This window comes from Cervus canadensis, chromosome 14, assembly GCF_019320065.1.
Source record: "Cervus canadensis isolate Bull #8, Minnesota chromosome 14, ASM1932006v1, whole genome shotgun sequence".
Taxonomy (NCBI): domain Eukaryota; kingdom Metazoa; phylum Chordata; class Mammalia; order Artiodactyla; family Cervidae; genus Cervus; species Cervus canadensis.
In genome coordinates, this window is record NC_057399.1 from 1,648,778 (window position 1) to 1,661,430 (window position 12,653).

At 46.8% G+C, this 12,653-nt stretch overlaps 1 protein-coding gene across 3 annotated transcripts in view; it reads left to right on the top strand.

Moving 5' to 3' along the window:
- The window catches only part of EXTL3 (exostosin like glycosyltransferase 3), a 126,260-nt gene extending 114,553 nt beyond the window's left edge, over positions 1–11,707 (top strand). For all 3 annotated transcript variants that reach the window (XM_043486651.1, XM_043486652.1, XM_043486650.1), the window contains exon 7: positions 8,601–11,707. In XM_043486651.1, coding sequence (XP_043342586.1) covers positions 8,601–8,810 — 210 coding nt within the window. In that variant the 3' untranslated portion in view covers positions 8,811–11,707. The remainder of the gene's footprint in view (positions 1–8,600) is intronic.
- Positions 11,708–12,653: the final 946 nt, after the last annotated feature.

Genomic DNA, 12,653 nt, shown 5'->3' on the forward strand with positions numbered 1-12,653 from the left:
TTTGCTCAGATTCATGTCCATTGAGTCAGTGATGCCATCTAACCATCTCATCTTCTGCTGTTTCCTTTGTAATTTCTTACATTTTACGTGTCTAAAAGCATTCTAAGGAGGGTCCACAGGCTTCCCCAGGTTGCCAAATCAGAATGGAAGGTGGTGTGTCCTTGGCACCCAAAATGTAAGAATTTCTGAGTTAAAGTGTATAAAACTGTAAGAATAGTGCCCAGCACCTAAGTTCTTCATAAGGTATTTATACAAAACACACGTACCCTCAAATTTGTAGAAATTTGAGTTCTTTCTCTGTCTTTGAGTTGGTGAATAGATTTGACCAGACTATTAACAATTTCATACTCGGTGCTTTTCATACTTTTCATAAAGACCAGTCCCATCACCATCTCTGTCATCATTGTAGATTCAGACAAGTGGAAGCTCTCCTGATGAGGGCTACGGTAAAGGGCTTGTAACAGTTAATACTAGAGAATCTGTCAGTTCCAATTAATAGTATTTATGACTATGCTCTGTCAGTCTTTTAAGTTATAGATTCACACTTGATGTCCTTACGTTCTTATCAAAAAATCGTATTATTTAATTTTATAAAATAATTTTACCTTCATGGATATCATTAGGGCCATGAGTAAATGATAATTTGGTGTATATTTCATTCTTCTTATTGTACATTTTGAATGTAAGTTCTAGACTAAGTAGCCACTAGGCTGTACTAATAATGATGGTCAAATTGTAGCTTTAGTTTTAAGCAAGAGTGGTAACTAGAGAACATTGATTCCAGCAACAAAGCATAACCGACAAATGGAGAAGCCCTTGGGGCTTTATGCATGCATACCTATTCCAGCCTTTTGCCAAGTGTGGCTCAGGGTTATAACTTAACTCCTGGTTACCACATAATTTCTTAGATTCTTTAGCCTTCTGCTAAAGCCTCGTAAGAGAAGAATAATTAGCAAAATAATGCACCAAATTGTGTGTTTTTTTTTTAAACTCTGAGTGATGATAGTATTTTTATATAAAATAACATGTTTTCCAGGTACAGTGGTAGATCTGATAGTAAATGATAAAAAAGCATACTTCTTTGTAAATTCTAAGGAAGGGAGGCAAAGGTCTTAAAAAGAAATTAATGATTGGTGCACTTTTCTGTTCCTTATTTATCCTTTATTGTGTAACCAGGGACTGGACTCCAGCCAGATGTTTGCTTTCTAATTATAACTCCCTAGTCGATCATAAGACATTATTCATGAAAATTTAAAGTAGCTGAGTGATTAGGTACCTAATAATACCATCAGTCACATTAAGCACTCACAGATATGGTGCATTTTTCATCTCATGGAAGCATGTTTGTTCTGTTATTAGGCCACTGTTTCATTGGTTAAACATCTCTCCAGTGTAGAGAGTGAGGTGGAAATAATTTGCTTACGGTATACATGATTCTTTGGCTACCTGATGTGAAGATCTGATTCAATGGAAAGACCCTGATGCTGACAAAGATTGAAGGAGAAAAGAGAAGGGGGCTGCAGAGGATGAGGTGGTTAGATAGCATTACCGACTCAGTGGACATAGATCCGAGCAAACTTGGGGGATAGTGAAGGACAGGGGAGCGTGGCATTGCAGAAAGTCAGATGTGACTTAGTGACTGAACAGCAAAAGTGAAAACTTGGAAAATTAGAAGGACTTTTTAAAGTCAGAGGTTCACTCAGTTGAGCCTGTCTTCAAATTCTGAGGCCAGTTATTTACTTCATATTATAGAACCAGTTTGAACTCAGTATTTTCATTAATTTACCTAATTTTATCAGTGTATATATACTATTTTATATTATAAAGTAGTAATTTTTTTTTTTGCTTTAAATACTTCAAATTTTCACTGTCCCTTCTGATGTTATAATTAGGAAGGCATGACTGTTTTAGGTGATAGTTGTATTCTTTCAATAATGTTAATATCTTGACAATATTGACTGAACAAACCACACAGAGTTAGTTTCATATTGTTGCTTTGAATAATGTACTATTATTTTTTTGAAGAGGAGAGATCTAGAGTGTAAATAGACTTCATTCAGAATAAAGGATGAAAAACTCCTAAAGCATTGAGAAGACAGGTGGAGATGGCTTATGGGATAAGGAAGAAGAGAGAGGATACATAAGTAAGCGTCTTAATATTAATGCTGAGTAAGTTCTCAACATCTATTAAGGATTTTCCTTACCATTACTAAGCAGAACTTTCCTTAGACTAAATTACTTGAAATATTCCTGTGGAAAATATAATCCATGATGTTGCTTCAGTAAGTGTTCAAACTTCACTGTATACAATTTGCTTTATTCTTCTTAGTTTTTTGTATGTTTTATTATGTTACACACACACACACACACACAGTTGTTGTTGAGTTGCTCAGTCATGTCCCACTCTTTGTGACCCATGAACTCCAGCACACTAGGCTTCTCTGTCCATTACTGTCTTCCTGAGTTTCCTCAAACTCGGGTCCGTGGAGTCAGTGACGCCACTCAGCAGTCTCATCCTCTGGTGCCCCTTCCCCTCTTGCCCTCAGTTTTTTCCCAGCTCACTCTCTCTGTATATTACAGAGCCACTGGACCACCAGGGAAGTTCCTGTATATAGATATATATATATTTTTTAATAAATATACTGGGGTTGCAATCACAACATTTTTTTAGTAGTGGGTTACATGATTAAAAACATTTATTTGGAAACCACTGCTTCAGTGAAAATACCTTTATAAAAGGAGCATATATAAAGAGAAAATGCCTTATAAAAGCAGTATAAATACCTCTTCTTGTGCCAGAGTGGAGTCATTTGCAGGTTAAGAGACTTTTCCCCTCGAGGTTGAGTGCTGGCATCTGAGATGCGGTACAAGGAGAGCGAAGTAGGATACTGGACATAGATGTGGCTTGACGGCAGCCTTCCTTCTCCAAGCCCTTGACCGCCGTCTCCTACTTCAGTCAAAGCTGGTGGGGAGAGTAGTAAGTGCCACACTGTTGGCTGTAAACTGGAGGATGTCTAGAGAACTGCCGGTGGGAGGGAGGGTGGGGGAAGGGGTGGTGGATTCCTGTGAAGGGACCTCTGGGGGTCATGACTCCTTCTGAGTTTTATCTCTGGTGCGAGTGTCCCTTGGAGCCCTGGCCTGCGGTCATGATCACTCCTCAGTTTCAACTCTAGCAGCTAGACTTCTGATGGCTGATCCTGGCTGTGGGTGGTGGTTATTCTTCAGCTGTGATTAACAGGATGGGCCATCCAATGTTAATTTTTTTCTCAGTTTATAATAGTAGTAATAATTTTAAAGTTATTCAGGAAAAAACATATATTCAGAAAGAAAGTAGAACATGCAGATTTAAAAACTTAAATAGAACTACTGGAAATGAAAATTATAGTTATTAAAATGACAGTCTCTGTGAATGGGATAAAATGATAAGACAGCTGAAGAGAAAGTTAATGACCTAGTAGATTATGTGTGAATAATGTGAATACATTATCTGAGAAGGTATTATGGAGATACAAAGAGATGGAAAATAAGAAAGATGAAGAGATGTGAAGGCTGTAAAATCTAACACAGTGCCAGAAAGGGAACAGTAAGATGGGAGGGGCAGTCTTGAAAATACAATATGAGAATTTCCAGAATTTATTGACTGCATGGGGCCTTCCCTGGTGGTTCCTGCAGTGCGTTAGACTGGCGTTCGATACCTGGGTCAGGGAGATCCCCTGGAGAAGGAAATGGCAACCCACTCCAGTATTCTTTCCTGGAGAATCCCATGAACGGAGGAGCCTGGTGGGCTACAGTCCATGGGGTTGCAAAGAGTCGGACACAACCTAAGCAAAACGCGTAACATTGCATGAATACTACAGCAAATATTACACTTAATTGTGAAAGTTTAGAAGGTCCCTGTTGAAGTCAGTAGTAAGATAAGGTTACCCACTAAATAAATGGAGGTAGAGACCACATTCACATTCATATGGTCAGGATAGCAGTTCTCCCCAAGTCTAAAATGTCGGTGTAACTCTAATTGAAATCCTATTAGGTGGCAATAAAATTAACCATCACACCATCAAAAAAAAAAAAAAATCCTAGTAGGATACTTCATTTGGTTTAATTTGATTTGGAGTGAAACTTGACAAACAGATCCTCAGATTTGTATTGAAAGGCGAAGAGCCAGGATGGCTACGGCACTAGTGAAGAAGAGGGGAACTTGCCCTGTCAGAAAGCGTGGCTCGGTATTAAAGTACATACTTAGGACAGGTCCCTGTGATCTTGGCGCAGAGACCGACATCAGTGGTACAGGGCAGAATGCAGACACAGGCCCATGTCTACAGGGAAACTTGACATGTGATAAAGGTGGCATCTGTAAATGAGTGTGGGAATAACTGGTTTTCTGTATGGAACAGAAGTACATGTCATACCATACACAAAGTAAATTCCAGATGGGTTAATTAACCTAATGTTAATAGCAAGCTTTAAAACTTCTAACAAAAAATACAGAAGTGTTTTTGTGATATAGACAAAGAGAAACAAAAAGTACAGAGTCTAGAGGAGAAGATTGATTGGTTTGAATATATTAAAGTTCAAAACTTTGTTCAAAAAACTCTATATCCAGACTGTGACATTTACAGTGCTGATACATGACAGAGAATTGATACCCAGATAAAGGATTTCCAAAGGAGAAGACTACTCACTGGATTCAATAAGTATGTAAGAAAGTAGTTCAGTGAAGTGGAAACCTAGATGATTAATGAACATGTGGAAGGATGCTAATCTTCTGTAATAATCAGGGCAATGGAAGTTAAAACCATGTGATATAGTTTATACCCATCAAGTGGGCAGAAATGAAAGTGTGATGGTACCAGATGGTAGAAAGGTTGTGTAGGGCTGTTGATCAGGGCTGGTGGGTGTATACATTGGGACATTTATTTTGAAGAAAGTTTGGTTTTGTCAAGTATAATTGAAGGTCATGTTCCCCATGACATTGCAGTAGAGGAAAGGAGGGTAGCATATGGATTAACTCTTTGTAATATTCTGTTTCTTTTGCAAAAAAAAGAAAAAAAAATATATATGTAGTCTAAAACAAATAGGACAAAGTGTCAATATTTGACAAACCTGGTGGGTTTGCTTGTTTTGTTATGGTCTTCCCCCCTTTAAGCATAACATTTCATTCATACGTTTTAAACCAATAGTAGTGTATGTTTCATACATGTATAGCCATATTTGATTCTTTTGGAAATATTTATTTGGCTGTGTCAGATCTTAGTTGTGGCATGTGGGATCTAGTTCCCTGACCAGGGATGGAACCTGAGAGTGCATTGGGAGAGCAGAGTCTTAGCCACTGGACCCCCAGGGAAGTCCCTTGATTCTTTAAACAAATACCTGTGCAATAAAAATGATAACTGAAAATAAAAAAGTTTAACATTCTCGCTACCAACTCCTGTATATGTACCTCGGTAATCCCGGCCTGCTGCCTCCCTCCATTGATAACTGCTACCCTGAGTTTGGTTTTAAAAATCCCCTTCCCCTCCTCCCTTAAAAAGAAAAGCGTTTTTACTGATGTGTATTTATCTCTAGGACTTTCCTTGTGGTTCAGCTGGTAAAGAATCCACCTGCACTGTGGGAGACCTGGGTTTGATCCCTGAGTTGGGAAGATCCCCTGGAGAAGGGATAGGCTGCCCACTCCTGTTTTCTTGGGCTTCCCTTGTGGCTCAGCTGGTAAAGAATCTGCCTGCAATGTGGGAGATCTGGGTTCAATTCCTGGGTTGGGAAGATCCTTTGGAGAAGAGAAAGGCTACCCACTCCAGGATTCTGGCCTGGAGAACTCCACAGACTGTATAGTCCATGGGGTCGCAAAGAGCTGGACACGGCTGAGCGACTTTCACTCCCTCATTCATTGCTAAGTGATTAGTGTCTTTAAACTTTATGTAAACGAAGTCAGACTGTTAGTGTCCCTCTGCGATTAGGTTTTTAAAAAGTCAGTCTGTGGGCTCAGTCAGTGTTGATGCTTGTGACTGTAGTTTATTTTTATTGCCCCAGAGTCTTAAAGAGGCTCCCCCATACCCTTCTAAAAGTTTTAGGTTTCGCCTTGTATTTAAATCGCCAATCCTTGTGGAAGTGATTTTTGTGTGTGATGTGAGATAGGGCCCCAGTTTCATGTTTGTCTCCTAAGCAGTGTTCATTGCACACTTAGTTTGTCCACACCCAGCGACGTGCAGTGCTGGTCAGTCGTTCAGCGGACCTCTGTGTGCACGTGGGTCTATTCAAGCGTTCTTCATTCTGGTCTGTTGGTCCAGTTTGCTCACGTGCCAGATTCACACTAATTGTCATATCTTTAGAGTTATTTTTTGTATCTGCTAAGACAGGTCCCCTCTGATGTAATCTGTATTTCAGGAGTGTCTTGCCTTGCACGTGCCCTCCTGCAGGGATCCACCCAGAAGGGCAGAGTGTGCGCTGGGCCCCAGGAGGCAGGTGGCTCAGCTCAGAGCAGGAAGGAGAGCTCCGCTGCAGGAATGATAGCTTTTTTCTGTCCCAGGATCAGTTTTCAACTGTAAATAAATGGAATCATACAGTTACCTCCTTCCATGTCTCTCAGTCTTTTTTTGAAATGGCGTTATTTTCCATTTGTGGCTGTGCTGGGTCCTCACTGTTGCTCAGGCTTTTCTCTAGTTGTGGGGAGCGGGGCTACTCTCCGGTTGCCCTGCCGGGGCTCCTCGTTCTGGTGGCTTCTCCTCTTGCGGAGCACGGGCTCTAGGTGTGCGGGCTTCAGCAGTTGTGGCTCCCCGCCTCTAGAGCGCAGGTCCAGTACTTGTGGCGCATGGGCTTAGTTGCTCTGAGGCCTGTGGGATCTGCCCGGATCAGGGATCGAACCCGTGTCTCCTGCATTGGCAGGCGGATTCTTTACCACTGAGCCACCAGGGAAGCCCTCCTAGTCTCTTCATCTTGCTTTCATATTTCTTTAAAGCTTTTTCCCAGTATTTTCCATTCTGGGAATAATTTTAGTATACTTTTTATCACTAATTTTCTCTTCACCCATCAGTTATCTGATTTAATTCAGTATACTTTTTTTCTTCCTAGTTTTATTGAGATGTAATTGACATGCAACTTAATGATTTGCCTTACAAACCATCATGAGATGATGATCACAATAAGTTTATATATTTCCATTTCTGTTATTCTATTTGGTTCTTTTTCCTTTTCTTTTTTTGATTGTGCCGTGCAGCATGTGGGGTCTTAGTTCCCTCACCAGGGACTGAACTCGGACTGCTTGCATTGGAAGTGTGGTGTTAACCACTGCATCACCAGGGGAGTCCTTCTCTGGTTCTTTTTCATATCCACACGAACTTTTTTGATAGTCCCTGTTTCTTCCATCAAACTTTGAGTAATCTTTCAAAATTGTATTGTACATATGAGACACGTTTACTGTTACTGTCTCTGTCTGAGAATCCTGCTGTTTTGCAGTGTTTGGTTCTGTTTCTTTCTTCATATTCTCATTCATATGACTCATCCCTGCTGTGTGATTTTTGACTGTGAGGTCATATTCCTTGGGGTGCTACTTACGGCACTTCTTTGAGGCCTGGATCTGAGAGGGCTTGTACTTGTTTCTCTTGTGTGCCTGGGCTCACCACCTGCTTAAGACCTGTTCACGCTAAATTAGCATATTGGGACACACGGGTGACATAAATTCTAGCCTCAGCTGTGTGAGGCCGGCTTGAGGTTATAGTTTCTCAGAGGGGATGTTTCCTCCTCCTCTTGGAGCTCAGACTAAGAAGGAAGCAGTGCTTTACCACCTGGCTCTGTGGGGCTGCCTCCCACTCACGTGGCCTTCCGCTGGGTCCCAGGCTTCAGAAAGTCTCTGATCTGATTTGATGGCAGTGGCTGCCCCAGCCTCGGGAAGACTGGAGCTCCTAGCTGTCTCTCTGGATTTTCAAGCCTTCTCACTCCTTTGACTTCTGAGGATTTCATTTCTTTCATTACAAGCTCAGCCAGTATATTTAAAGAGATGGTTTCTATATTTCGTCCTGCCTTTTCAGGCATCCTCTGCCGAGGGGGCTTATATTATCTGCTCTGCTGTGTGGTTGACAGTGAAGCTGTTGTATTCCTCTGCATGCTTTTCTAATTGCTTGAAATTTCATCATAATAATAACCAGTAAACTATAGTATGATCACTTTCCCTTGTCTTTAAATATGACTTTCTTAAAACTTCTTTGTAATGGATGTGTAGTATTTTATACTTATTTAACTAGTCCCCTTTTGATGGGTAGTTTTCTAGTATTTTGCTGTTAAAAACATGAGTGAACTGAACAACTTTGTACCTACAACATCTGGCTGTGCAACCAGGAGAAATACTAGAAGTAGAGTCACTGAGATAAGTAACACTGAACACTTCAAGGCTTTCGATATCTGTTAAGTGTGGACCGTTTGGAAAGCACATCCTTACCAGCAGTGTAGGTGTTGAATATGTCCCTGGCAGGAAGAGGACTCTGAGTGAGCATGGGCCTCGGGCGCTGCTTCATCGCCATGGAAACGGAGGCCTCATAGGCTGAGCCGCAGGGCCTCTGTCAATACTGGGGCCGAGGTTCTCACCCTCTGCCCTCTCTTCCCGCTCCCAGGTGACCTCACGGTGGACTTTCCGATGTCCGGGATGCCCTCAGGCTCTGTCCCACGACGATTCCCACTTCCATGAGCGGCACAAGTGCATCAACTTCTTCGTCAAGGTGTACGGCTACATGCCCCTGCTGTACACGCAGTTCCGCGTGGACTCTGTGCTCTTCAAGACCCGCCTGCCCCACGACAAGACCAAGTGCTTCAAGTTCATCTAGGGGCGTTGCGTGGCGGAGTGAGGAGGAGCGGAGCCACGGAGGGGCTCCCGGGGTCCCTGGACACTGAAGGGCCTCGGACGCCCACCGGCTGGTCGGGCCGGGCCCTCTGCTGGGAGAGGCAGCAGGGAGGTGGGAGGGGCGGGCCGCCTTGCTCTTGAGGTCGGCGGCGCTGGGCCCGGAAACCTGGTCCCAGGCCACCAGGGTTCCCTAAACAGGGCACTGACGATAGCTTACACTGAGGACCACTGGGCTCTGGGGAGTCACTCACACGGCTCACGAGCCCGGCACAGCCAGCTCGTGGTTTTTTACTTCACTAACAACTATTATTATTATTTAAAAAGTTTCAGATTTGCCATTCAAGGTTTATTTATATATGTGTGTGTGTATATACACATACGTGTGTGTGTGTATATATGTGGGTGTATACGGATATATGCACACACACTAACAGACATATACATATGTATGTACTTGAGGGGGAGCTTGGCGTTTCTGCCCATCTCACAAAGTGAGGGTCCTGCCGTGGTGGTCTGTATTTTGGTAGAGAAGGATCCTGGCCTTCCTGTATCTGGCTCATCCTTAAAGATGGTCTCTGTCCTCCCCAGGGGCCCCTGTGTGCAGAAACAAGAAAGGGCGGGCGTGGCCCTGGGGGTCTTGCCTGAGTTAAGACCTGTGGGTTGGTTCCTTCCCCGCTCTCTGTTGCCAACAGTGCTCTGTGGCTCAAGTTGTCCTGTCACTCGAGTGCTTGGTGGGATGGGGCCTGTGTATTTGGGGGCAGCTGAGCTTCCCTGCGGGGGACAGGTGGGTCAGGGACTCCCTGCTGGGTGTGCTGTCTGCGCACTTGACCTGGCTCCCCCTCTCCCCCCGTCTGAGAGTGAAGACAGGAAGGACCGAGCCCTGCAGACAGACCCCCAGATTGTTCACTTTGTTCGACCCTCCTTTTAAAGACCTGTTGTGCTTTGGCTGCAGACTTTCCTGAAGGTTCTCTCTCGTAGAGAGCAGATGCCTGGCGGCTACACTTCAGGGGGGTCTGAGTGGTTGGTTGCAGGTCGGCCGACTCTTTCTGGCGCAGAGCAAGTGAGCAAGCACCCTTTGATCCCCACCCGGCTGGCCGGGAGCCACAGCAAGGCACCTGCCTTGGGATGATACCTGGGTGAAATTCACCTTACCCACCCGCTCTGGACCCGCATCCTGTAGTTCCTGGATCCCTCAGCCCGGGTGGGTGCCAGCCCCCCCGTCCCGGGGTTGGTTTGGTGTATGTCAGAATGATGGGAGCATAGGATTTGTTGGGTTAAGCTCAAATCCAGCCTGAAATTGAACAGGTGTTCACCTCCCATATTACCACTTCCCCCTGTGGGTTTCAGTCCCTCTTCCTGGGCTGAAATAGAAGGAAGCTAATTTTTTTTTTTTCTGGTGGTGGCAGCAGTAGGGGAACTGAAGAGAGTGGTCTCACTGGCGTTTGGCTGGGATGTAGCACGTGACCTCTGCCGTGCTTTCTGGACCCCCCGTTTCCTCCAGTGAGGCTGAGTCTAGGAGGTTTCCCTCAGTGACTGAACACAAGCCCGGGCCTGTCCTGGGCGCGCACATGCCTTAAGCCAGCTCCGTCTTCCTGGACCTCGACCTTCCCTGCGCCTGTGTCCAGGGGGCACATCCCTCTCTGACCTGCCTGCCCCCCAGGGGGTCCTCTTCAGGTGTCACCTGAAGCCAGCTTTGTCCTGGAGGGAGCGCCCCCCGGAGGGCTGCTTGACCTGAGGGGCTCGCCCCGTCGGGGGACAGGACCGGGCTGTGTCTCCCTGACGTCCCTGCTGGCATCTCCCTGTGTCTGCCCTGCTGAGGCTGCTTCCTAGGAAATGAGCTCTGCTGCTCGGCAGCCCAGCGGAGGGGTCCAGACCGCGCCTCCTGACTTTCTAATTACTCCTTCTTTGACTCTGGACTTGATTCTTTTTAGTAGTAGCCTTCTTCCCTTTGGGAAGCCAAAGAGTGTGGTGTTTTGAGCTATAAATGTGGCTGCTATTTTTATCTTGTCTCTTTTAATGTGAGGAACTCCTGGACTGCCTCTGAGCACGGGGTCCCTGGTGAGAAAGTAGCTGTGTCAGGACCCCCCGAGGTGGAGCCAGGGCAGGGGTCCCTGAGTGTCAGGGACAGATCCAGAGGAACTGGTGCTCTGAGCTGGTGGATGACGTCACGGGGCACTCAGGGGTGGGGGGCGGTGATGTCAGCGCAGACGAGGGGGCGCTGTCGGACCTGAACGGGACACCGACCTGAAGGACCCGGACTGCAGGCTCTGGTGGACACCAGCCGCGTCTGTAAAGGACACTCCTCGCGGCGAGAGGCGGGGGGTGCAGGGCTCTCGGGGGCCTGGTCGGTCTCCCAGAGAACAGCCGTCACATTTTGCGAGGCGGGTTAGGGGGGACGCCCAGATCCAGGCTTCCAGTGCCTTTGATGCCTGTTGTTCAGCGTGGGGAGTCCAGAGTTGTCTGCGCCACCTGGCTGATACCTGGAGCCTGCCACAGCCCTGCAGACACGAGCCTCTTCAGCTGTCCCGTGACCACCCGCTGCCGTCTGCGCTCCCAGAGCCCAGCGCATCCGTGCTCCCCAGTGGGAGACACCCACCTGAGGAGAGCCCCAGGCGCCCACCAGGCCTGCGCCGTGGCCCTCCGCCCGTGTGGACCGCCCCTCAAGCCAGGGCCGGGCGCCGTGCCCCGAGGAGTCGTCCCTCCGGAGCGGCCTGCCCGTGTGAAGGCGGGCGCTCCTCTATGCAGTGCTCGTGTTCTGAAGGGGCAAGCTCTGATAGTTCTCATGCCATGTCCATCCACCCCACCCCTTTTCCAGTCATGAGCACAATGGTCTTACGTTGGGTTTTTGTAAAAAAAAAAAAAAATAAAAAATGGAGACTACAAGCAGCTTGGAGGTCTTTTGTGATGTTTCTCTGCAGGACAGAAGAGTGCCCTAAGGGAAGGTGCCTGCTGGTTCCAGGAACCCCCCACCCCCACCCACGGGGCCCGGCCCGGCCCCTTCCTGCACGGCTGTGCTTGCCCTGGGCCCGGAGTGGCCTGCGGGCCTGAGCCGGGTGATGCTGTCAGTGGGCACGGGCAGCCTTGCCCATCTCTAGTGTCCGTTTCCAGGATCGGTCACTAGATCGGATCGAGAGGACCTGTCACGGAACTGGTTTGCGTATGGACGTGGGGTGGCACGGGGCACGTGTTTCCCACCTTTCTCGTGGTGACTTGTCCATGTGTGTGGTGTGGTGCTGGGGAGCTCCCTGCGTGTTCCCCAGCCCAGAGCAGGGGCTGGTTTACAATGGCCCCGTCAGACTTAGGGGTCACGAAAAGCACCTGCATCTAGCTGGGGCTTAATTCTTGCTGCTGTGGTCCCAGGCTTCTGCTCAGCCATGGGATCGGAGCCATCCTCAGGGAGGGAACACTGAGTCACAGACTTGGAGACGGATGGAGACAGGAAGGAGGATGGGAAGCCAGGGAGAAGCTGAGCTGGGGTGCTCCTCTCCTGGGTTCGGCAGTTGCGAGTTTGGACATGAACTTGGGCAAACTTCGGCAGATGGTGAGGGGCAGAGAAGCCTGGTGCACTGTAGTCTGTGGGGTCGCGAAGAGTCGGACACGACTGGAAGACGGAACAGCAACAACGATCCTAAGAATGCCTGGGACCGGAAGTCCAGCATTACTCTGAAAGTAAGGTTGACAACTGATGAGGTAGGTTTGTGGCAGGTGACGGGGGAGGATGATGTCGTATCGGGTGGGGATGCCTGCTTAGGTGCTGCCAGGGTCCTGTTCTTCCAGCCATCCATCTCCTTGTTATAACGTGTCCCAGAACCAGAGAAACTTGAGG